The 25,532-nt window shown below is 41.8% G+C and overlaps 1 protein-coding gene across 1 annotated transcript in view; it reads left to right on the forward strand.

Annotated features, from left to right (window-relative positions):
* The window catches only part of ABCC4 (ATP binding cassette subfamily C member 4 (PEL blood group)), a 225,654-nt gene that overhangs the window by 40,051 nt on the left and 160,071 nt on the right, over positions 1–25,532 (forward strand). Inside the window, 5 exon segments of the mRNA XM_005305004.4 lie at positions 2,277–2,387; positions 8,119–8,239; positions 9,042–9,266; positions 14,486–14,575; positions 16,872–17,035. Coding sequence (XP_005305061.1) covers positions 2,277–2,387; positions 8,119–8,239; positions 9,042–9,266; positions 14,486–14,575; positions 16,872–17,035 — 711 coding nt within the window.

Raw genomic sequence — 25,532 nt, forward strand, 5'->3', positions numbered from 1 at the left:
CTGAATTTTTTGAAAATCTGGCCACTTATTTTGATGTCTAAATGGGAGCTGAGCTCTTAGAAAAATATGTCCCTTTGTTAATCGGTCCATTTCTTCCTAATTGCATTTTTACTATGTCTTTTATTAATATTAATACTGATAGCACACTTTGTAATGTATTTGCAAAACACTTCCCTTAACAATCATTCTACATTTAAAACTTCACAATTTGAACATTTTAATTATCAAGTTTTATATTTGTGAGTGAGCTAGCTGAATAGCAGTTTTCTCTTATATTTTTAAACTTGAAAAGCCTAATCAGGTCAGACAGAGTAAATCTTTTGGCTAGTATTGCATCCATATTCTGCTTAGCTGAGGTTAGCTTCTTTCTTTCCATATATATATAGTGAATGGCTCTCAGGCTGTGAAATGTGTCCCCGTATACTTTCTCGTGACATATATTTATAACTCCATGAGGCATTGCAAGATTTCTCTTGACTCTTTGATGAAGATTCAGCAGCTTTGAAATGTCTGGTTACATGTTTTTCTACACGCCTAGCATAATTAAAATAAGGTGTCTGTGTCCCCTCACAACCGGATGTGTCTCCTGAGTGACCCACAATTGGCGGAGCTTGGAATTAAAGGTTATTTATTTTCCTTGGATTTCTGGCAGAGGAAGTATTTTATACAGGTCTAGAAATAATTCAGGATAGGACATCGACAGAATTTGAGCAGGGCAGTGCCTTTGGCGATATTGGAGTACCAGAAAATATCATCTTTATATCTGGAGCTGGGTGAAATTTTTGGGATGAAAAAACCACCAACAACAGTTTTGAGTTGACCAAAACTATTTGCGAATTTGGGTCAAATCTGGCAAATAGATTTGGCCAAAAAAATGAAGAAAATTTTTGAAAAAGTCAAAATGTTTTTTTTTTTTTACTTTACATTTTCAAAATAAAATGTTTATACTTCTAAATCAACCCCACCCTCAAAAAATTTAATTTCAGAAGCAGAATGTTTTAACTCAAATTGAACTTTTTCAGGGTTTTTTCCCTTCATTTCTGTGAGAAACTGAAAAAAAATTCTGGTTTGGGGTTGAACCCGAAATGAGGATTTTTTTTTTCTGTTTCTGCATTTTTCAGTTCTGCCACTGAATGCAAAATCAGTTATTCCTTCAGTTCTATTTCTATCCAAAGCACTTTAGTTAACTACCCAAAGTTATTCATGAAGACTGTGTTGGAGATGATAATGAAGTATATAGTTCTTTTGTTTTTTGAGATTTAGATGTTTTGTCTGATAGTGGACAATTCCTTAGTATGTGTGTGGGATTTCAGTCTCTACCTTAATGTTTTACATTTTGGTTTGTCTAGTTTACATGCTATAGTTTATAGAGTTTATAGATTTAATTGGACATATCACTAGAATTGTTGTATAAAACTGTTAAAAGATTTTAAGAATTGTTATTACTTCTATCTCTTTTTAGTCCCAAAATATTATTATAATAGGGTGTCCCATAGCGATACAAATTTATCTTATTTTCTGACTTTATTTTCGTAAGTGTCATTTCTAATGTATATTTCCTTGCTATAAATTTTGTGACTTGTTTTTTATTGATGGGAAATTTTAAGCTCTTCTACTTAGTCAGAATTCCACTCCTTTTAAAAGGGACTGATTGTCAAAATATTCTTTATTTCCTGCTTTCTATGCTGGTAAGAGTATACAATACCCAGTGTCCGGACAGTGGAGAGGAAGGAAGGGGGTGAGGACTTGAGAGACCAGTGTTCAATTCCCTGCTCTGCCACAGACTTCCTGTGTAACGTTGGGCAAGTCACCTTGGGTACATCTACGCTGCAATTAGACACCCATGGCTAGCCTGTGCCAGCTGATTGGGGCTCATGGGGCTCAAGCTAAAGGGCTGTTTAGCTGCGGTGTAAATGTTTAGGCTCAAGCTGGAACCCAGGTTCTAGGACCAGTGAGGTGGGAGGGTCCCAGAGCTCAGGCTGCAGCTCGAGCCCCAACTTCTACATTGACATAGGCCAGCTGCGGTTGTCTAATTGCAGTGTAGACATACCTTGAGTCTCTCTGTGTCTCAGTTCCTTATCTGTAAAATCAGGGTGACTTCTTACCTCTCAGGGGTTGTGAGGATAAATATGGTAAAGACTGTGAAGTGCTCAGTTACCACAGTAATAGGGTGGGGGAGGCTTGTAAGTACCCGAGAAATCAAAGTAATATATAAGTAAATTAGTCTTTCTGCTCCATTGCCTGAATATAAAAATTTGTATTGTATATTTAAATAGGTGGTTGAATCCTTTATTTGTTACTGGTCACAAACGAAAGCTTGAAGAAGATGATATGTATAAAGTACTGGCTGAAGATGCATCAGAGAGGGTTGGAGAGGAGTTGCAATGGTAAGGAAAAAATCAACACTTCATGTAGTCACGTCTTCACTGTGAAGATGAGTGCTCTGGGATGAAAACATATACAGTAACTCCTCACTTAACATCCTCCCAGTTAATGTTGTTTCACTATTAGGTTGCTGATCTATTAGAGAACATACTCCTTTAAAGTCCTGCAATGTTCCCTCATAATGTTGTTTGGCTCCCCCCATTCCACCCGCCTGGCGCTCTTGCCGGGAAGTAGGGTCGGGGCGCGGGGACTTGCCCTGCTCTGCCCATCCGACATTCCAGCCAGGGTGCAGGCAAGCCTCTCCACCTTCCTCCCCCCCCCCCACCCCCATCCCCGCCCCCCCGCGCCCTGACCACGCTCCCTGGCTGGAACACTAGGCGGGCAGAACAGGGCAAGCCCACGCACTCCAACCCCGCTATGCCCCTGCCTCAACCAAGCTTCACAATCATCATTGGTGAGTACCGTATTAAATTGTTTGTTAAAAATTATTTAAAACTTATACTGTGTATGCATAAAATGTCTTTTGTCTGGTGAAAAAAATTTCCCTGGAACCTAACTCCTCCCCCCCCCCCCATTTACATTAATTCTTATGGGGAAATTGGATTCGCTTAACATCATTTTGCTTAAAGTTGCATTTTTCAAGAACGTAACTAGGACGTTAAGTGAGGAGCTACTGTAAAAGGATTTGCATTATCATCTTTTCTTCAAAGCTGCTTAATTTGAATGGCACTCTACAAAATGCCTGGAATTGAAGATTCTGTACTCTGACATTCCAATAATTATATCTTAATAAAACAATCCTATGCTGTGGTACAGATATATTCTGCAACTTACTTTCTTTACAGAGACAGGGGAACAAGTTTGTGCTTTCTACCTTTTTGCTTGAAAAACAGAACAAACTGAATAAGTAGGGGCAACAACATTCCCTTAGTAAAGGTGAAATATGCCACTGATTGACAGAGAGGGTTTAGCTGCACAGGACATCTAAGGGCTTATCTTCACTAGGATTTTTTTGCACTGGAATAGGTCCAGTGGTATGAATAGGGTTGGCAGAACTTGATTTTTTTTTATAACTTGATAGTTAATATTAATGTTTGTTTTTAAATACTTTGAAAATTTAAACTGATAAAAATAAAAATCATGCAAAATTATGGGCTTTAAGCTTTTTCCAGGTTTTATTGATTTGAAATTTTCACAGTTGTGGGAAGTTTTGGGAGGATCAGACAATAGGAGGGGTCAGACAATAATTATTTAATGACAGACTCTGAGATTCAAAAAGTTAAAGCTTTATAGTTGTTAAAACACAAATTATCAACATCACATGTGTAAGTGATGGGGGGGAGGGATAGCTCAGTGGTTCAAGCATTGGCCTGCTAAACCCAGGGTTGTGAGTTCAATCCTTGAGGGGGCCACTTAGGGGTCTAGGGCAAAAAATCAGTACTTGGTCCTACTAGTGAAGGCAGGGGGCTGGACTTGATGACCTTTCAAGGTCCCTTCCAGTTCTAGGAGATAGGATATCTCCATTAATTATTATTATTAAGTATACACAGTAAATATACCTAAATCAAACTTCTAAGTTTTCAAACAGCATTTTTCTTACTCTGCCTATCTGTAAATTTCTGTTGTTATCAATGCAAATATTTTTTGTTGGCTTGTGTGTGTAGGGTGAAACAAATTGTCTACTGACATTTACTGATAAAAATCTAATCCTTTCAAGGTAGGTATAAATATCCTTTTTCAAGGCAGGCTTAAAGGTTAAGAGAGTCCGTTCCAGTCATGTGCTGGGATCATGGACCAAGAGTGTATCTTTATTATAACATGTTTTAAGAGAATAACAGTTCATGCAAGTAATTTTCTTTCTTGAGGCTCCTACAGGAACCTCATCAGTACCTCTGTTACAGGAGAGAGGTTTTTATTACATAATAACTTGAAACAAGCAGTGTTTCAATATATCTGCAGAAGGCTTTCCTACTGAAAGATTCTCTCCTCTCTACCAGAGGAGTGGTGGCGTGGCCTCTTAACTTTCTGCTGTTACATGAGAAGAGGCAGCTATGGAGGAGGTGGATGGAATCTTCTGAAAGATCTAATTGTCACTCTTAACTTGGGAGTTAAGATTGGGAGCAAGGACTTCTCTGTAAAGGAGAAGGAGCAAGGAGTAGCGACAACTTCTTTGAACCTGAGTTAGCTAGAGCAGAAGTAGTAGTTAAATTGATAATCCCCTTGGAATGCAGCATTTAACATCTATTCAGCAGATCATTGCAGAATTCCAAGAGTATTAGCATAGAAGAACCTAATTATGGTGGAAGTGAATATCAATTTGAGCGAGTTCTCATTATAATCAAAGTGAAAATCCACTGACGTGCCTTGAAGAGTTCAGGGCTTTCACTATAAAGGAGGGTGAAGTCTTTCCAGTGTCTCTTGCAGTAATTGCACTTCCTTCCCATGTGGTCAGGAAAAATGCTTGCATAGACATAATGGGATATTTAGCAGAATCTATGGGTCTATATGTGTATTTTCACTTTCTATTCTACTTGACAACACACAAGGAGAGTCATTTGTAAATCACAGAATCACAGAATTGTCAGACTGGAAGGGACCTCGAGAGGTCATCTAGTTCAGTCCCCTGCACTCATGGCAGGACTAAGTATTATCTAGACCATCCCTGACCGTTGTTTGTCTAAATTGCTTGTAAAACTCCAATGATGGAGCTTGCACAACCTCCCTAGGCAATTTATTGCAGTGCTTAATGTTATATCCTTGGAGGCAACAGTTTTGGGAAGAAATCACTTGAGACACAGAGAGCTGTAAACCTTAAAAGCAGCCATTTATTGCCACACACTGAACTAACCAAAAACCAGTCAAAACTGGCTGGGCTATCCCCTAATAATCTAACTCAATTGCCATAGCAACAACAAGATTATATTACCACTACAACCAAATACACAACACTTAACCACCCTGACAGTTAGGAAGTTTCTCCTAATGTCCAATCTAAACCACACTTGCTACAGTTTAAGCCCATTGCTTCTTGTCCTATCCTCAGAGGTGAAGGAGAACAATTTTTCTCCCTCCTCCTTGTAACAACCTTTTATGTGCTTGAAAACTGTTGTGTCCCCTCTCAGTCTTCTCTTCTCCAGACTAAACAAGCCCAGTTTTTTCAGTCTTCCCTGATGGGTCATGTTTTCTAGATTTTTAATTATTTTTGTTGCTCTTCTCTGGACTTTCTCCTATTTATCCACATCTTTCATGAAATGTGACACCCAGAACTGGACACAACACTCCATTTGAGACCTAATCAACCCAGAATAGAGTGAAAGAATTACTTGTGACTTGCTTACAGCACTCCTGCTAATACAGTACATCCCAGAATGGTGTTTGCTTTTTTTCAAACAGTGTTACACAGTTGACTCATATTTAGCTTGTGATTCACTATGACTCCCAGATCCCTTTCTGCAGGATTCCTTCCTAGGCAATCATTTCCCATACATGTGTGCAACTGATTGCTCCTTCCAAATTGAGTACTTTGCATTTGTCCTTAGTGAATTTCATCCTATTTACTTCAGACCATTTCTCCAGTTTGTCCAGATTATTTTGAATTTTAAACCTATGCTCCAAAGCACTTGCAACCCCTACAAGTTTGATATCATCCGCAAACTTTATAAGTATACTCTCTATGCCATTATCTAAATCATTGATGAAGATATTGAACAGATCCAGACCCAGACCCAGAACTGATCCCTGCGGGACCCCACTCGATATGCCCTTCCAGCTTGACTGTGAACCACGATAATTACTCTCTGGGAGAGGTTTTCCAGCCAGTTATGTACCCACCATATAGTAGCTCCATCGAGGTTGTATTTCCTTAGTTTGTTTATGAGAATGTTGTGTAAGACAGTATGAAAAGCCTTACTAAAGTCAAGATATACCACATCTACCACTTCCCAATATCCACAGGGCTTGTTACCCTGTCAAAGAAAGCTATTGAGTTGGTTTGACATGATTTGTTCTTGACAAATCCATGCTGACTGTTACTTATCTCTTTATTATCTTCTAGGTGATTTCTTAATTATTTGCTCCATTATCTTTCTGGGTACTGAAATTAATTTGACTGGTCTGTAAATCCCCAGGTTGTCCTTATTTCCCTTTACATAGATGGGCACTTTATTTGCCCTTTTCCAGTCCTCTGGAATCTCTCTTCCATGACTGTTCGAAGATAATCGCTAATAGCTCAGATATCTCCTCAGTCAGCTTCTTGTGTATTCTAGGATGTATTTAATCAGGCCCTTGTGACTTGGAGATATCTAATTTGTCTAAGTAATTTTTAACTTGTTCTTTTCCTATTTTAACCTTTGGTTCTACTTTACTTAAGCAAGCAGCCTTCACTACTGCGAGACTAAGGCTTATAGAAACTTCACAAAATCCAACAAACTGCACTGTGGAGTCTGTCATTTTACCCTATTCTCCTCCCCTCCCCGTCCTCCGAGGATAAGAAAAAATATCTCAGTAATTAAGATAATATCTTTCTGGCAGCTATTCCGCTCGCTCAAAGTTAGCGTGCCATCTTTTAACAGGTTTGAGACCTTGGTGTATTCGCAGTTTTCGGATCAACAGGGTCTCGGTGCACAGCAGAATGCACTTAACCTCCAGAAATGAGGGAGGCACCTTATGTGAAAATCCCGTGCTTCAACAATTGTAGAGTGTTGCTGGTGTATTATTGATCACGTTATATGAACAGAATGATCACTTGTGTTCTTACTGTCTTTTGATTCGGATTTGAACAGATTGAGCCTTGCTCATGTGCAGGTGCCCAGCCCTGCCACAATGCAAAGGTCAAGCACAGTCACAGTCCCTGCCTTAGGAAGGAGCACATGCTGGGGAAGCCTGGGCACCACAAGTGGTGCAATCCACCCGATGATGTTGTGCACCATCACATTGTTCTTTCTGCTTGAGTGTTATCCTCCTTCCTCCACCCTGAGTCCATCTTGAGTCCACTTTTAGAGTGTAGTCCCTTAACTGATGAGCTTGTCTATTTGTTCTGTGTTTGTACAGCACCTAGCACAATAACGTCATGGTTCATGACTGGGGCTCCTAGGCAATATGATAATGCAAATAATAATAATAATAAAAAAATTCCACTTCCCCTTCACCTAAGTACATGACCAGGTGAAGATAAGAGAGCGTGCTTCACAACCTAACAAACTGTGGATGTGCACACTGCTCTGTTCTTCTTGGAGCTAAAGAGGGATTTTGCTGAGGTGGAGCATGTCCACACTGCCTCAGTTCAGGCCAGTGCCAGGAAGGCTTATTGTGACTTAGCCCTTAACTTAGCTTAACTGGCTCACTCTGATCCAGGCTAAGAACAAACCAAGGACTGTGACTTGCTAGTTCTGCCTTTGTTGTACATTTCTATAAATCAGCAGCTAGTCCAAGGTTTGTTGATATTATCAGTGTGTTCTTGAGCACAGAGGAACAAAATGAGCCTGTAATGCTAACCACAGGCTTTCATGGGCCAGCAAAAATAAATAAATAAAATAAAATAAAATAAAAAAGATTATTTTGGTGTCAGGTTCTTAAAGAGAAAGTATTTGATTGTGCAGGATGTGGAGTGACTGACCAGATAACTTGGCAGACCTAACTCTCTGTTTTACAACTTTAGCAAATGATGTTCTCTTTCTGTTGATTTTTAAGTTAGACTTTTCTTGTCCACCAGTCTCATTTTACTTTATTTTCTAGGTACTGGGATAAAGAGGTGCAAAAAGCTAAAAAAGAAGCAAGAACGCCCCATTTAACAAAAGCAATCCTACTTTGTTATTGGAAATCCTATTTAGCTTTGGGATTTTTCACATTGATCGAGGTAAGAGATGGAAAATACAATACAAAGTATTTTTGGATATCTTTTTACCCAATAGCAATGTAAATCTTGTCCAATAGGCATTTGTAATGAATGGTGGTGATTTCATTCTGGGACCCAACTCTTTCCCATAAACTCTGTACTTTTGTTTTTCAGAGACTAGAATGTCTCTCCTTAAGCATCTCTCTCTCTCTTGCTCTCATAAAAATACATTAGGGCCACACTGACTACTAGAAGTTGAAAACACTGGGTTAGAGTCTCCTTTCAGTTACAACTGCATAAGAGTGGGATTACACTGGTATAACTGAATGCACATTATCTCTGTGATATTGTCAGCCCCCCCCCCCCCCGCCCCTTCAAGGAGTTGTTTCTGAACTCATATATGCTGCTGATACATTACAGTATCCATAGGTTAGTGGGATGAATCATAAAAAAATATTTTTGCTAAATGTAACTATGTCACAAAAAAGTACCATGTGATTTTCAGAAATTAAAGGAGATCTGTATTTATGTAACTTGTTATGATAACATGAAAGATTTTATTGGTGGTTTTGAGAACTTTTGAAAAGTTTTAAATATTTTAATTTTAATTCAATTAAAATACATGTGTTAATACAGAAGTCCATTTCTTCTGGGTTATATTGCAATAAAAACTGGCCTGGGTATTTAAAGCAAGATAATAAAGGAAGAAGGGTGTGCCAGAAAGTTCTTACTTGCCTTGGAAGAAACTTGGATAGAAAATTACAGAATAAATCATTTCTATTTGTTTCTCTCCCCCCCCCCCCCCCCCCCGCCTTTCTTTTAGGAAACACTCAAAGTAATTCAACCCGTCTTTTTGGGAAAAATTATTAATTATTTTGAATTTTTTGATCCTCTTGATACTGCTGCTTTGAATTTTGCCTACGGCTATGCAGCTGCTTTGTCTGTATGTACATTGATTTTAGCCATAACCCACCACTTGTACTTTTATCATGTACAACGGGCTGGCATGAAATTGAGAGTAGCGATGTGTCACATGATTTATCGGAAGGTAAGCAACCTTTCATTTTTCAAATGTATGTGTATATAAGTTAGCTATTCTCGTAATCAATCAGTTTAAAATTAAGTATTTGAATTATTTTTCACTCTTGCAATAGTTCTGAAGTCATGGTATTTGAAGGAATAGGGTATAAGTCTGTATTAATGAAAATCAGGGTTAGCATATATGTGTATTGATTTTTTTTTTATACTGCTCTCAACGGTATATGGATGCCTATATAATGTTGTAGGCTATTGCCTGGGGTCCAGAGGATGTGGGAAAAAGGAGCTGCTGAGTGTTGTGTGCTTGTTCTCCTCCACTCTAGAGATGCATTGGGAGAGAATGGGCCCCTTCCCCCCCGGCCCGCCGCCTTCCTGTCTCAGAAGGGAGGAAGTTTGATCAAACCAGTAGGGGAATAGCAGCTCCTGGAAGGAGGCGTTCATGTCCAGACAGACTGGAGCCAAGCCCCTCCTTATGCCTCAGAGTGCATGTGGGATTGTACTTGGGGGAGGGGCTTCTCTGCCTCCCTTTGACCAGCCAGGGAGGGCATTAGGGGAGCTGATTGGCTCTCACAGCTCCCGCCTCTCAATTTAAAGCCTCCCTAGGGGTCACTTGCAGTATTGCTGCCCCACCCTCCCTGTAGTTGAGCTATATTGAGCTGTCTTTCCAGGATGCCATGAGTCTGACTGATCACCAGTTCCTGGGATGAGGAAGGATTTTTTTTTCTTGGCAGGTCCAGAGGGTTTTCACATATTTCAGGTTAAAAGGAGTAAGAATAGGATGGGAATTTAACACTAGGAGGAATACAGAAATGTTAGTCCATTGCAACATGAGCCTGGTGTCCAGTGTGAATAAAGGCTCAAAGGGCCAGGTCCCACAGGTAAAGGAGACCTGGGATGTGGCTAGTGAACCTGTTGCTGTAAGAAGGGGAGACCTGAAGTCTTTGCAGACTGAATTCACCCTTAGTACCCTTTATCTGCCCTGTGGAGGGGAGGGTGAGAGGAGTCAGAAATGAGGTGAGTCCTAGGGTTTAGGCTGAAGAGGGTTTGCCCTGAGTTATTGGTTATAGTGAGAGTCCCGTGATTCTCTTCTGGACCCAATTAAATGCTTGGTATGTGAGCAGGGGTGAGGAGATAGCACTCCTCCCCATGGTTAAGTTACTAAAGTTGTGGCCTATCACTTACCCCCGTGTCTGCATTTCTTTCACCTACATGTGCTGATGAACCTGTAGCAGTCACCATCTAGGGAGAGGAGCCAGGTGATCAGTGGAACAGAAGCAGAAGTAGCAACTACCAGGCCAGAGCAGGCAGGGAAAGTAGCTGGGCAGCTCACAGGATGAAAAGCTGCTTTTGTCCATTGCCAGTGTGGATCTTAAGAAGCGACAGCCTTACTAGCTGTCAGTAGCTTCTTTGTGGCTGGTGGCAGCCTTCAAGCCACGAGGCCTCTCTCTACTTTTACCTCCACGTAGGCAAGCCTGTCAAGAGAAATTTTGGGGCCCCAGCACATCATGGTCACTGCCTTCCCTCCCATTTCACTTTGTTTACACAAAACACTTTGAGGGGACCCCCTGACCTCAGGGCCCCAGTACAATAGTCCCTCCTTTTCTCTCCCTCTTATCAGCCCTGCATGTAGGAATCATACAGGAGGTGGCAGAGGGGAGAATGTCCTATCTATATAGTTAGGGGCTCCGATGGTATGACTTAAATTACCTGCCTTCCAAGTTTTTGGAGCAGTGCCCGCCTCACCCTTGTCCCAGAAATGAAATTTAGGCAGGGATTAGACATTTAGATTGATTAAAATTCAATCTGAATGTAATCTTTCTTTTTAAGAGGGGAAAAACACTCAACCCTTCCTCTGTTCTAAAACATGTAATTACCCCCACTTAAAGGTAACATTTAGATTACTCCTCTCTCCATCCTCATCTCTGAACTCCATAATTTATAGTAAAGTAAGAGAGAAAAAAGTGGGGAATATTTCTCAGGCCATGTTGGGCTGGTGAATTGTTTTTTATACACATGTTTATCCTCCTCCCTCTTCTGATACCTTGGAAATTATCCGCTGGGAACTCAGTTCTAACATAGCACACTACTTTCTTGTACATGAACATATCTCTGAGGAATTAATTTACTATACTGATTATCATAACACACTTTGTTTGAAATTCATGAAATATTTGTATAGCAAGCATTGTTTGTTGCAGCGTTGATATTCACTTGGAGGGCTGAAAGCTTGGAAAGGCAAAATGTTCACATTGTTCACTTTATTTCTGGGCATGATTAAATTGAATATTAATCTGCTTTCATCTCATAAATGTTTACTCCCAAGGGTGAAGGTTGAGGTCATGGTATAAGACCAATAAACTTTGCAGTCAATTATCCTCATTTGAGGTGTATGGATAGGTCATACCTTTTATAAATCCTTCATATACAGTTTTGAAAGAAAAGCTGAATGCTAATTTCCCAATACTTTTTTTTGGCATTAATTAATATCTGTAGTAAATATATACTTTAAATGCTAAGTTTCTGTCAGTGGTGGCTGTGTTGTCACTATGTGTGCTAGTTTTGTTAACCATAGTAAATGACAGATTCCTAGTACTGAAGTTCAAATGCTAGTTACTTAAATTGTTGTACTCCTTTTCCCTTCATATGAAGTAATAGAAAACTAATTTTATCTGTAGAACAAATCATTATCTATTTGTGTTATTAAAACTCCAAAAAGATGTTTTGTCTATACTAAAAAGCATTAGTAATAAGATGCTACACTCAGGAAGTCTGTTGCAAAGATGGGACTAGAATCTCTCATGACTAATTCTCAGTCTGATGCTGAGACCCCAAGATCATCGATGCAGTACTTATCTTAAAAATAGTAGGCTTCATTTTCTAAGGATTCTCTTCAGTTTGGCAGAAATAAAAAGAACAAAACAGCTCAAGTTCTGAAACCCAGAGATTTTTTGGTTGGGACTGGGTGGGCTAATTACTCTAAAACGTGACAACGGGCCCTTCAGAGGAAATAAACTGGTCTTTTCTACAGTGATATCTCTCCATCTTTCTATACTTGCAACCAACAATTTGGAACAGGGAGAGAACAAAGATCCAAGAAGGGAGACCAGAATTAGTTAACCTGATACTAAAACAAATCCTAATCCAGGGATTGATGTCAATATTATTTAGATGGTATTTCTGATTGGGAGGAGAGTAGAACTGCCTGTAACGGGAAATGGACAAGGGACCAATGAGCTCATATCTGAAAGAAGGCGGCATTTCAGAAGAAGACAGCTCCGGGAGTAGGATTCACCTTAACTTCTCCACAACAATCATTAATGATTTTATGTAATTACAGCCTAGTTTCTCTCCCCCCCCCCCCGCCCCTCCAAATATAGCCCAGCCACAGTGTTTACAAGGAACTGTGACCATATGGAAAATTCAAAGGGATATTAACCAAACTGTTTTTTGTGCTAGAAGAGATAAATATTTGACAAATAGAAAAATTTCAAATCAGGGTTTCTTTTTAATGATCTGTAACTCAAACAAACAAACAAACAAACAAACACCTTGGTAAATTTTCTTCAATCCCTTCAGAAATTCTCTTTTGCCTTTAGAGCAGGGGTCGGCAACGTTTGGCACGGGAAGCGGCGCGGGCGAGGGATGTGCTGGCCGCGGCTTCCCACCGCCCCCATTGGCCCGGGACGGTGAACCGTGGCCAGTGGGGGCCGCGATCGGCCAAACCTGCCGCATCAGCAGGTAAATAAACTAGCCCGGCCTGCCAGGGTGCTTACCCTGGCGAGCCACGTGCCAAACGTTGCCGACCCCTGCTTTAGAGTAAATGTGGCAATTTTCAGGCCAAACTAGCATTGCCAGTCAGTATTTTAGTGGATGGGGAGAGAGCTAAAATAGGGTTTTGGGTTTTTTTTGATGGAACCTGGTTACAGGCTTAAGGCCATTGCTTGGTGTTTGACATTGCTGCTTCCCTAGACTTAGGTCAAGGCTGGTTCTTTTTGTCAGGAAAACGTAAATGTTTCTCTGAGATTTCTTTTATGACACGCATGATAATTTGAGAGTAGTTAAGCTGCAAGAGTTGCCAATGAGTACAGGAAGGGTTCTCCCCTACCCATAACAGTGGCAGAGAATGATAGAGTGAACAGCAGGAACTGCTGTAGGTGTGCTCTTGTGTACACCTTCTCCAACCCCTAGACAGCCTTTAGAAACTATACTATTAATACGGGAAATATCTGGCTGATTGCTTTCTCAGAGGATATCAGCCTGAATCTTTGTAGGGTGGGCAAGTTGGGGCTGCACTAGTGAAGTAGGTTAACTGGGGTACCTAGAAAAAGGAGGGAGAGTTGGTGAAACATAACACACAAACATAACTACTAAGACATGTACCTAAGACCACTTCAGACATTTTACTGGCTGAATGGTGGTTTGTCGGTCTTTCCTATTTAGGTTCAGATCCTGAAATCAGTGAGACTACTTTGCTTAAAGCTGAGCACATGCTTATGTCTTTGCAGGATCAAGGCTTTGAGTTGTAAGCTCTTTGCAAAAGAGACTATTTGGAAAGCACCAGCAATATTTTCAGTAGTGATGCAATATAAATAACAACTCCAATAACTATTTGATCTGCCTCTTGAAGATATATTTCAAGTATACAATGGGCATCATTAAAAGTCTTGGCATTTTTCCCCTGCATCTTCATATTTACAGTACCTGTATTTTGGTATTTGCAGTGTTCTCTATTCTTATAATTGGAAGATTGGGGCAAAGACTCAGCTGGTCAAACTGAGTCTTTAGGATAGAGATTTCCAGTCTAGTTTTGCTCAAGTGTTCTTGACAGAGGGATGCACGTGAAAGAAATGTGCGGAGTTTTTGGTTCAGGTTTAATATTTTGCCATATTAGTTTTATGTTCTGAGTCACTTCTGGAAATGCAGAGGGAAATAGATTTTTAATGTCAATTCTGCTCCTCCTCCCCCCCCAGATATTATTCTATATGTTTTCTACTTCATAGCCAAATCTTGATCACCAGCCAGTGTTTTAACTAAGGCCTTTAAACTGCAGTTCCAAGAATTCTCATGTGTCTTCATCTTAAAAATACCTCATAATTCATAGCTCTGATGCCAGATTTGTCAATAGTACATCTAGGCTTTAGAAGAGATGATGCAGCTATTCTGATACCATACAATGTGGTAGTTAATTTAAAATAATTTAAGAATGCTTGATTTTTTTTTCTATTTCAGGCACTTCGTCTCAGTAACACAGCTCTGGGAAAAACTACCACAGGTCAAATAGTAAATCTTTTATCAAATGATGTGAACAAATTTGATCAGGTAAGACTTATTATTGGTCTTCTTAGACAATTCTGGTAAGGAGATGAGAGATGGGTCCAAGTTGCAATATTTGAGGGGTATGGGATATGAGGTTTTACTTCACAATCATTTTTAAAGTGACAACTTAGGCTCATAATTTAGTATTGATTTTTAAAAGTGGTTTTACCAAACATATTAATAGCAATAGCTTCTTGAAATTGGAAAAAAAATCCGTTTTCTTTTTGTGTGTAGATATTCCTGCTCTGTTTATAAACCCGGCATAGTGCTGGTGCATGTAAGTGTATTAAAGGCAACTCTGCAATTGACTGAATTATTTGAGATGCTTTTCGTTTTAGTTTTTAAAAGGTTGTGTTGAGTGAACTGAAACACATTTAAAACTCTTCATTTTAGCTTTTAAACTGCAATTCAACCAGGATTATTGTAATAACTGGGAAACACTTCCATGCTTTATAATAAGGTATCCTGGGCTGAAGTGATAGCCCAAGGCAGTGTTGCTGTTGAATTAATAGGCTTCACCCTAATGTTGTGTGTGTTTTACTAGAATATTTTAAATTTAAACAAAATATTAAAAAATACCCCCACAAAAAACTACATTAAAAGAACATTATTAAAGTTGCAAAGTCAAGCATTCAAAAGTTAGGAAATGCATTACAATCTCTGATTACACCAGCACATACTATATTTTCCACAACCCCTATCAGTTTCAGTGCATAGGAAGGATGGAACTCACTGAATGAACAAGCAGTCAGTATTTTGTTTCATCCTCATCATTCAGTTGTGGCCCTAGGTCTTATTTATTGTGCACTATTCAAACTGTGCCCTGAATACAGATTATTCATTTCCTCATAGGCTCTGTGGTGATGGTCCGTGTGCAATATGTTCAGCACTAGGACCTGTGGGAGGCTGGAGCATGCTCAGTGAGGACAGACTCTTCAGAGATTTAGCCCTTAAACTCTAACAAGTCTCTGCTAAGCGTGTGTGAACTGTGATTTTTTTCAAGGGTTTATTACTTGAGCAAATTTGGGTGGATTTTCCTGGAGATGGCAAAAGGCACATTTCTAATAAAGGCCACTCCTTGCCACATTTCAAGTCCCTGCTCCAAAAGAAAAGGGATGCTAGAGCTTCTCAAAGAAAAGGCTGGTGGAATTTTACACATGGGCAAAACATATTTTTCCCTAACCTTCTTCTCAGAAATAGCCAGAGGTGAAAGTAAGCTGGTACAGTCTGGTAAGGCGTATCGGCAAGAGTCGGTACACCGCTGACTGTACCAGCAGCAGGCAGCTTCCCCAGGCCGGCGATTTAAAGGGCTCAGGGCTCCTGGCAGCAGCTGGAGCCCCAGGCCCTTTAAATCGCCACCAGAGCCCCGGGGTTCCGGCAGCGGGGCTCTGGCGGTGATTTAAAGGGCCCGGGGCTCCGGCTACAGTAGCGGCTGCTGGGAGCCCCGGGCCCTTTAAATCGCCGCCGGAGCCCCAGGGTGCCCAGCTGCTGCCACAGCTACTGCTCCTGCGGTGATTTAAAGGGCCCGGGGCTCCTAGCCGCCGCTACCACAGCTGGTGACCCAGGCCCTTTAAATCTCGATTTAAAGGGCCCAGGGATTTAAAGGCCCGGCCTCTTCCAGTTGAGGCCCCCCCTCCCCCCGCTCAGGACTCCAGCATACTGGTAAGTCCTTAAAGTTACTTTCACCCCTGGAAATAACTGAACTGGTTTGGCTGAAATTTTCCAAAAATATTCAGCTTGGGTCAGACCCCCACCATGGAAAATGTCAGTGAAAAGATTATGGTATCCAGTCAGGGTACACAGACAGAGAGAGATACCACTCTGCAGATAATTGTAAGTTTTGTAAATGAAGCAAGAAAATTACAGGACACGTGTTATACTCATGGAATTGTCTTGGAATACAGGATGCTCTAAAGTTACCGGTGCATAATAGTACAGTTTTCCCATTTATGCAAATGCCTGCACTCTAACTAGCTGAGGATGCTGATTTTTAAAACCATTATTTAGTTCTCTCTCAATAACTGGGCTGTGAATCTCTCTGTCTCTTTCCACTGACTGCCTACCATAATCTTTCTGCAAGCTTATTTTTCAGAATGTCTACCAGAAACAAAAATGGCACCTCAGCTTTATATTCCCTTGAGTGGAAAGCAGAAAACATGCAAACATTTATATTTTAAAATTGAAAATTTATATATATTTATATATACAATTTCCCTGCTGATAAGGGTTTTATTGTTGGTGGTTTTTATCTTTTCAATTAATGCTAAAAGCTGTTTTTATATCTTAACTGATTGTGCAGGTAACGATTTTCTTACACTTTTTATGGGCTGGACCACTTCAAGCTATAGCAGTAACTGCACTTCTCTGGATTGAAATAGGCCCATCATGCTTTGCAGGAATGGCAATTCTGATTATTCTACTTCCTTTACAAACCTGTATTGGGAGGTTGTTTTCTTCACTAAGGTAAGGTAAACTTTTGTGGTGCACATTATCTGTGCAGGTTTTGAAAGTGCATGTGCTTGGCTGGCCTGATGTCAAAACTGCCATGGGCTAGGCCCTTTGTTCAATTTCCAACCGTTTGCCAATATTTTCAAAAAGTAGCACCTAAAATAAGAGATGTGATTTGCAAAAGTGCTGAGCATCCAGCGAATCCCATTAAAGTCACTGGAACCTGCTTGGGTGCCCAGTCCTTTTGAAAATCAGGTTGCTTATTTGCTTGCCTACATATGGACTCGGAAGTCTAATATTTTGAAAAATCTTGACCTTGATGTCTTGCTGCATGGGCATTTAGGGACTGGGTTTGTTGTGGACAATGCTGTTGTTCCTTGCAACAGGAAAAAGAGAGTGCCTTGGTTTTTCACAAGGTCTGACCTCTGAGGATGATAAAGATGTTGCAGTCAGAAGCTCTAAAAAGATTCCTATGCAAGGCTCCTCATCTGCAAGAATGGTACCCGTGATTCATGGTCTTGAAAGTGGGGAGAGGCTGTGAGGAAACAACATGGCGGGGGGAGGGCAGAGGAAGAAATGGGCTCCTTAGGACCTCAGTAGCGGTGCAAGATTTGTAACAGGAAGGGTTTTTATGTATAGTGGCTCTGCAGTATCTTTCCAACCAGATTCAGACCTTATGGCCTCCTCCCACCCCACCAGCTTCTTCCCTCCTCCCCCCAAAATTACATCTTGTGGAAAGTCTGATAGTTTTTCTTAGACTACAGTATTCTGATTTCCTAACTTTCAAACTTTTATAATGGCAAAGTTCTAGTAATGTGTTAAATTAATAGGTAACTTATTTTACAAACTTATTCTGTTTTAACGAAGCATTTGGTGGCTTTGTCTGAGAATGTTATTAAAGCTCTTAAATGTGTTACGAGTGGATGTCTGCGAGCTTGGCCTGGCTCTTCTTTGTGGCATAACCTGTTATAGTGTGAATAGTTTCCTGCATTGTCTTTATGTAATAAAAACTGTATGGCTAGGTACTGATGTTTTTATTTGTTTGAAGATTGGTTGAAGGTAAAATATTGTGAAAATAGTCAAACTGACATTGTTATTGCATGGCTAAGCACTCAAAAGTCTGGAAATTACCAAATTAGAGTTACCTATAGAACGCTGTTCCTTGTGCTTATTCACTATGATACAGTCTTCAGTTACATGGTCACATACTATTTCTCAAATAATAAAATAATACAGTTTTCCCCCCACAACTTTAGTTATACATACATGTACCATGTTTTAATAACTTTTTCATTCTATACACTTGCACTGTTTTCATTGTTGTAATGATCCAATGTAGCTTTATTGACTTAAACATTTTTTATATTAACAATCATTATAATACTTAGCACTTACACAGTGCTTTTCATCCATAGATCTCAAAGTGCTTTTTCAAAGTGGTAAGCATTATTATCCCCATTTTACAGATGGGAAAACTGAGACACAGAGAGATTAAGTGACTTGCCCAGGGTCACACAACGAGATGAGAAATTCTCTTCTCTAAGGTATGTATTCTAATAATTAGTCAGTGGCCATGTAATATTCAATGTTTTTCAACCAGCAGCAGATCCTTGCTTAGGCTCAGCACAGGGGAAGGAATACGTTGATGAGGAAGATACTTATCTGCGCACATGTGCGTAAGTCTCTCTTTATTTGCAGTTCAGGGAATGAAGCTGAAGTAGATTTCAATCCTGCAATGAGCTATGTGTGGGCACTGAAGTGACTGGGGGTCTGCATGGGCACAGGGGTCCACCTGCATGGAGCTAATTGCAGGATTGGCGCCACTGCTGCAAGTTTAGGTGGGCTCTGCATGAGAAGCTAACTTTCATTATTATGCATTTTATCCTTCTGCCCCAGTCTTGCAAATATCTATGCATGTTAGTAACTTTGCTCATGCAAATAGTACCATTGACTTCAATGCCTATTTTTCAGGATGGGACCCTTATTCTGTAATGTCTTGAGTAAGACTAATTAGTGTACTTGTCATATAAATGACCTTCATGGTCTCTGGGACACTGTATTATATGGTACTATTGTTAGCCGCACATAAACATAAACATTTATACAAAATGTATGTATTATACTGTATTATATGAAAAACAGTTTGTGATCATGAAATTGAAGACTGTATTGTAAATATATGCATGGGAGCAACCTTCAGATTATGTGAGCAATCTTAGCATTTGTTGTCAGATGCTACCGGTGTGGTGCTCTGCTTTCTCCTATGTTGATATCACTCAGCTGCGTGCGTCTGTTCCCTCTGTGTGCTGCCCCAGCTTTGCGCAAGTAGCTGACACAGCAGACCTGAAGAGAACCCCCAATAACCACAGAATCTAGTAAGATGCAAAGTCACCTTGACTAGGTTTATTGCGACCTTGGACACAATTGCAGTTCCCCGTAGATTACTTAGTCTACTGGGCATACTACGAGAAAGTGCCTCTTGGCAAGGACCCGGCTCAGTGGCGGGACTTTCCACTGCCCCCGTGGCCAGACAAAGACACCACCCCAGGGATACATTCTTATACACAGGTACAAACAAGTTACACATCACTACTACAGCATTATAATTTCCAGACTTTTTCAGGGCTTAACCATGTAATGGTAGCATTCTCTTTAAATGTACTTTAAACATGTAATTTTCTATGTGATTTAAAAGAGAAAAAGTTAGAAAAGATTCATTCCACTATTGGGCTAGGCACCACTGGTATGCACTATCCCATGCACTGTGGCTGCTACCATTAAAGCCAGTGGGAGTTTATGAGGACTATATGAGGGAAACTATCATGCACAGATTAGGAAGTCTGTAGGAAATCTTTGGTACATTTCCTTTTCATACCTAAAATTGGTGTGAGTGCATGCGTAGCACAACTAGCATGTGCATGTGCTGAGCTTAGATCTGTCCTTTTTAAAAATCTGGGGCCAGGTCTTCTGTTGGTATAAATTGTCATAGCTCCATGGAAGTCCATGAACTACTCTGATTTACACTAGTGAGAATCTGGCCTCCAGTGTGCATGTGCAAATATGACTTCCCAATGGGCAGGGCCGGCATTTTCAAGCAGGTGCTTGGGGCAGCCACTCCGGAGAGGGGCGGCACGTCCAGATATTCGGAGGCAATTCGGCGGACAGTCCCTCACTCCGCCTGGGAGCGAAGGACCTCCCGCCGAATTGCTGCTGCAGATCGCGATTGCGATCGTGGCTTTTTTGTTTTGTTTTGTTTTTGTTTTGGCTGCTTGGGGCCTGGACCTCCCCCACTGCAACTTGAGACCATTACTCCTTGTTCTGTCGTCTGCCACCACTGAGAACAGCCGAGCTCCATCCTCTTTGGAACCCCCCTTCAGGTAGTTGAAGGCTGCTATCAAATCCCCCCTCATTCTTCTCTTCTGGAGACTAAACAATCCCAGTTCTCTCCTCATAAGTCATGTGCTCCAGACCCCTAATCATTTTTGTTGCCCTCCGCTGGACTCTTTCCAATTTTTCCACATCCTTCTTGTAGTGTGGGGCCCAAAACTGGACACAGTATTCCAGATGAGGCCTCACCAATGTCGAATAAAGGGGAACGATCACGTCCCTCGATCTGCTGGCAATGCCCCTACTTATACAGCCCAAAATGCCGTTAGCCTTCTTGGCAACAAGAGCACACTGTTGACTCATATCCAGCTTCTCGTCCACTGTGACCCCTAGGTCCTTTTCTGCAGAACTGCTACCTAGCCATTCGGTCCCTAGTCTGTAGCAGTGCATGGGATTCTTCCGTCCTAAGTGCAGGACTCTGCACTTGTCCTTGTTGAACCTCATCAGGTTTTTTTCGGCCCAATCTTCTAATTTGTCTAGGTCCCTCTGTATCCAATCCCTACCCTCTAGTGTATCTACCACGCCTCCTAGTTTAGTGTCATCTGCAAACTTGCTGAGAGTGCAGTCCACACCATCCTCTAGATCATTAATAAAGATATTAAACAAAACCGGCCTCAGGACCGACCCTTGGGGCACTCCGCTTGAAACCGGCTGCCAACTAGACATGGAGCCATTGATCACTACCCGTTGAGCCCGACGATCTAGCCAGCTTTCTATCCACCTTACAGTCCATTCATCCAGCCCATACTTCTTTAACTTGGCGGCAAGAATACTGTGGGAGACCGTATCAAAAGCTTTGCTAAAGTCAAGGAATAACACATCCACTGCTTTCCCCTCATCCACAGAGCCAGTTATCTCATCATAGAAGGCAATTAGGTTAGTCAGGCACGACTTCCCCTTCGTGAATCCATGCTGACTGTTCCTGATCACTTTCCTTTCCTCTAAATGTTTCATAATTGATTCCTTGAGGACCTGCTCCATAATTTTTCCAGGGACTGAGGTGAGGCTGACTGGCCTGTAGTTCCCCGGATCCTCCTTCTTCCCTTTTTTAAAGATGGGCACTACATTAGCCTTTTTCCAGTCATCTGGGACCTCCCCCGATCGCCATGAGTTTTCAAAAATAATGGCTAATGGCTCTGCAATCTCACCCGCCAACTCCTTTAGCACCCTCGGATGCAGCGCATCCGGCCCCATGGACTTGTGCACGTCCAGTTTTTCTAAATAGTCCCGAACCACTTCTTTCTCCACAGAGGGTTGGTCACCTTCTCCCCATGCTGTACTGCCCAGTGCAGCAGTCTGGGAGCTGACCTTGTTCGTGAAGACAGAGGCAAAAAAATCATTGAGTACATTAGCTTTTTCCACATCCTCGGTCACTAGGTTGCCTCCCTCATTCAGTAAGGGGCCCACACTTTCCTTGATTTTCTTCTTGTTGCTAACATACCTGAAGAAACCCTTCTTGTTACTCTTAACATCTCTTGCTAACTGCAACTCCAAGTGTGATTTGGCCTTCCTGATTTCACTCCTGCACGCCTGAGCAATATTTTTATACTCCTCCCTGGTCATTTGTCCAATCTTCCACTTCTTGTAAGCTTCTTTTTTGCGTTTAAGATCAGCAAGGATTTCACTGTTTAGCCAAGCTGGTCGCCTGCCATATTTACTATTCTTTCTACACATCGGGATGGTTTGTTCCTGCAACCTCAATAAGGATTCTTTAAAATACAGCCAGCTCTCCTGGACCCCTTTGCCCTTCATGTTATTCTCCCAGGGGATCCTGCCCATCTGTTCCCTGAGGGAGTCAAAGTCTGCTTTTCTGAAGTCCAGGGTCCGTATTCTGCTGCTCTCCTTTCTTCCTTGTGTCAGGATCCTGAACTCGACCATCTCATGGTCACTGCCTCCCAGGTTCCCATCCACTTTTGCTTCCCCTACTAGTTCTTCTCTGTTTGTGAGTAGCAGGTCAAGAAAAGCTTTGCCCCTAGTTGGTTCCTCCAGCACTTGCACCAGGAAATTGTCCCCTACACTATCCAAAAATTTCCTGGATTGCCTGTGCACCGCTGTATTGCTCTCCCAGCAGATATCAGGGTGATTAAAGTCTCCCATGAGAACCAGGGCCTGCGATCTAGCAACTTCTGCTAGTTGCCAGAAGAAAGCCTCGTCCACCTCATCCCCCTGGTCTGGTGGTCTATAGCAGACTCCAACCACGACATCACCCTTGTTGCTCACACTTCTCAACTGTATCCAGAGACTCTCAGGTTTTTCTGCAGTTTCATACCGGAGCTCTGAGCAGTCATACTCCTCTCTTACATACAACGCAACTCCCCCACCTTTTCTGCCCTGCCTGTCCTTCCTGAACAGTTTATATTCATCCATGACAGTACTCCAGTCATGTGAGTTATCCCACCAAGTCTCTGTTATTCCAATCACATCATAGTTCCCTGACTGTGCCAGGACTTCCAGTTCTCCCTGCTTGTTTCCCAGGCTTCTTGCATTTGTGTATAGGCACTTAAGATAACTCATCGATCGTCCCTCTTTCTCAGCATGAGATAGGAGTCCTCCCCTCTTGCACTCTCCTGCTTGTGCTTCCTCCCAGGATCCCATTTCCCCACTTACCTCAGGGCTTTGGTCTCCTTCCCCCGGTGAACCTAGTTTAAAGCCCTCCTCACTAGGTTAGCCAGCCTGCTGGCGAAGATGCTCTTCCCTCTCTTAGTTAGGTGGAGCCCGTCTCTGCCTAGCACTCCTTCTTCTTGGAACACCATCCCATGGTCGAAGAATCCAAAGCCTTCTCTCCGACACCACCTGCGTAGCCATTCGTTGACTTCCACGATTCGACGGTCTCTACCCCGGCCTTTTCCTTGCACAGGGAGGATGGACGAGAACACCACTTGCGCCTCAAACTCCTTTATCCTTCTTCCCAGAGCCACGTAGTCTGCAGTGATCCGCTCAAGGTCATTCTTGGCAGTATCATTGGTGCCCACGTGGAGAAGCAGGAAGGGGTAGCGATCCGAGGGCTTGATGAGTCTCGGCAGTCTCTCCGTCACATCGTGTATCCTAGCTCCTGGCAAGCAGCAGACCTCTCGGTTTTCCCGGTCGGGGCGGCAGATAGATGACTCAGTCCCCCTGAGGAGGGAGTCCCCGACCACCACCACCCTCCTCCTCCTCTTGGGAGTGGTGGTCGTGGAACCCCCATCCCTAGGACAGTGCATCTTTTGCCTTCCAATCGGTGGAGTCGCCTTCTGCTCCCTTCCCTCAGATGGGTCATCTAGTCCACTCTCCGCATTAGTACCTGTAGAGAGAACATGGAAACGATTGCTCACCTGTATTTCCATTGCTGGTGAATGGACGCTCCTCTTTCTCCTTCTGGAGGTCACATGCTGCCAAACCTCCTCACAATCCTTCTGTCCCTGCTGCGCCTGCTCTGAATCTTCAGAACATTGTGGCCGTAGAAGCATCTCCTGACGTCTGTCCAGGAAATCTTCATTTTCCCTTATGCAACTCAGAGTCGATACTCGTTTCTCCAGCCCTCGAACCTTCTCTTCCAATATGGAGACCAGCTTGCACTTTGTACAGACAAAGTTGCTTCTGTCCTGTGGAAGAAAGACAAACATGGCACAACCTGTGCAGGTTACAACAGCTGATGGCTCACCCTCCATGTCACCGTCCTCTTAAGAGCTTCCTCAACTGTTGCAGGAACTACTCAGAGAAACCTGCAGATGAAAGCCTCGGTGCGCTCTCCCCACGCGAACTCCCAGGCAAACTCCCGCTGTTAGCCTCTGCTGTTCGCCACTCAGCTGGTCATAGTTGTAAAGATAACCTTCCTGACATGAAACAAGAGTAACTGATACTATATTGTCTTCCTGTGTTCTACTAGCAAGCCTTGTTTATAGGGAGACCAGATGTCCCGATTTTATAGGGACAGTCCTGATATTTGGAGGTTTTTCTTATATAGGCACCTATTATCCCCCACCCCCGTCCCAATTTTTCACACTTGCTATCTGGTCATCCTACTTGTTTACATTAGGAAAACATAGTAAACATAAAATATTGATAAATTCTTATAAAAGTTATAGTAGGATTTATTTTGATACATCATGTGCTATATTCCTAAGTGACATGGTTTTACAGATATCCTATCATCTCTAAACACAACTTTTATATGAAAGAAAAATGCGTTGCAGAATGGCTTCTTTGGCTATGCATACACAAGCCTATTTTCTTTGAAATTTCTCTCCAATTCCAACAGTAGTAGCAATGGCTGGAGCACCAATATAGAACGTGCTGTCTATACCAGATGTGCTAGTGCCTTGTCTACACTAGTGCTCCAATAGTTCCTGCTGTTAGTGGAGCTGTGCTGGTAGTAGCAACAGTGGAAAATTTTAGCACATGATGTGTCAAAACAAACCCTACTATAAATAAGAATTTATCAATGTTATGTTTACTATGTTTTCTTTACTACATCAATGAATTCAATATGATTTTAGTATACTTTAAAAATAAGGAACCATTTCATACATACGAAAAAATGTGTTAATTTCCCCCCAGTTTAAATTGTGACTTTTTACCATTAAGAAGCTGGGTTTTTTAAACTTGTTTGCCATGATAAACTAGGACCTTCGTTATAAGCAGAGATCCTAATTTTCCATGATAACAAGAAAAACGAAACCAAAATTCTCTGATTAAAAGAACCTCAGTCTGTGTTTAGTTTCCCTAGGCACAATATACATAGGTATCAGCTGAACACAATATTTTGTTGATACAGTGGAACCCCTTCTATCTAGTCTAATTGGGACTGGGGTCAGATCAGATAATCAATAATTTGAATAATCTGGAGATCCTAAACCCTGGGTGGGAGGGCTGCAACTTCAGCTGAAACCTGAGCCACGCTGCCTAGGGCTGACAGCAGGAGCCTCGTCGCCTGGGGCTCGGGCTGTCAGTCCTGGTTCGGTTAATCCGGAGAGCCGGATAATGGAGCCTCGGATAAATGGGGTTCTACTGTATAGGGTTTTATTCACAAAACGTAAAAACTAAAGATTCTCTGTAAAAATGTAAATTCTACGTTTTTCCATGGCAAATGGATGTCTAGGATCCCGGGTTACAAGCAACAGGAAATATGGGGCTAGAATAGATATGC

The sequence above is a fragment of the Chrysemys picta genome, chromosome 1 (assembly GCF_011386835.1).
Source record: "Chrysemys picta bellii isolate R12L10 chromosome 1, ASM1138683v2, whole genome shotgun sequence".
NCBI classification, from domain to species: Eukaryota; Metazoa; Chordata; order Testudines; family Emydidae; genus Chrysemys; species Chrysemys picta.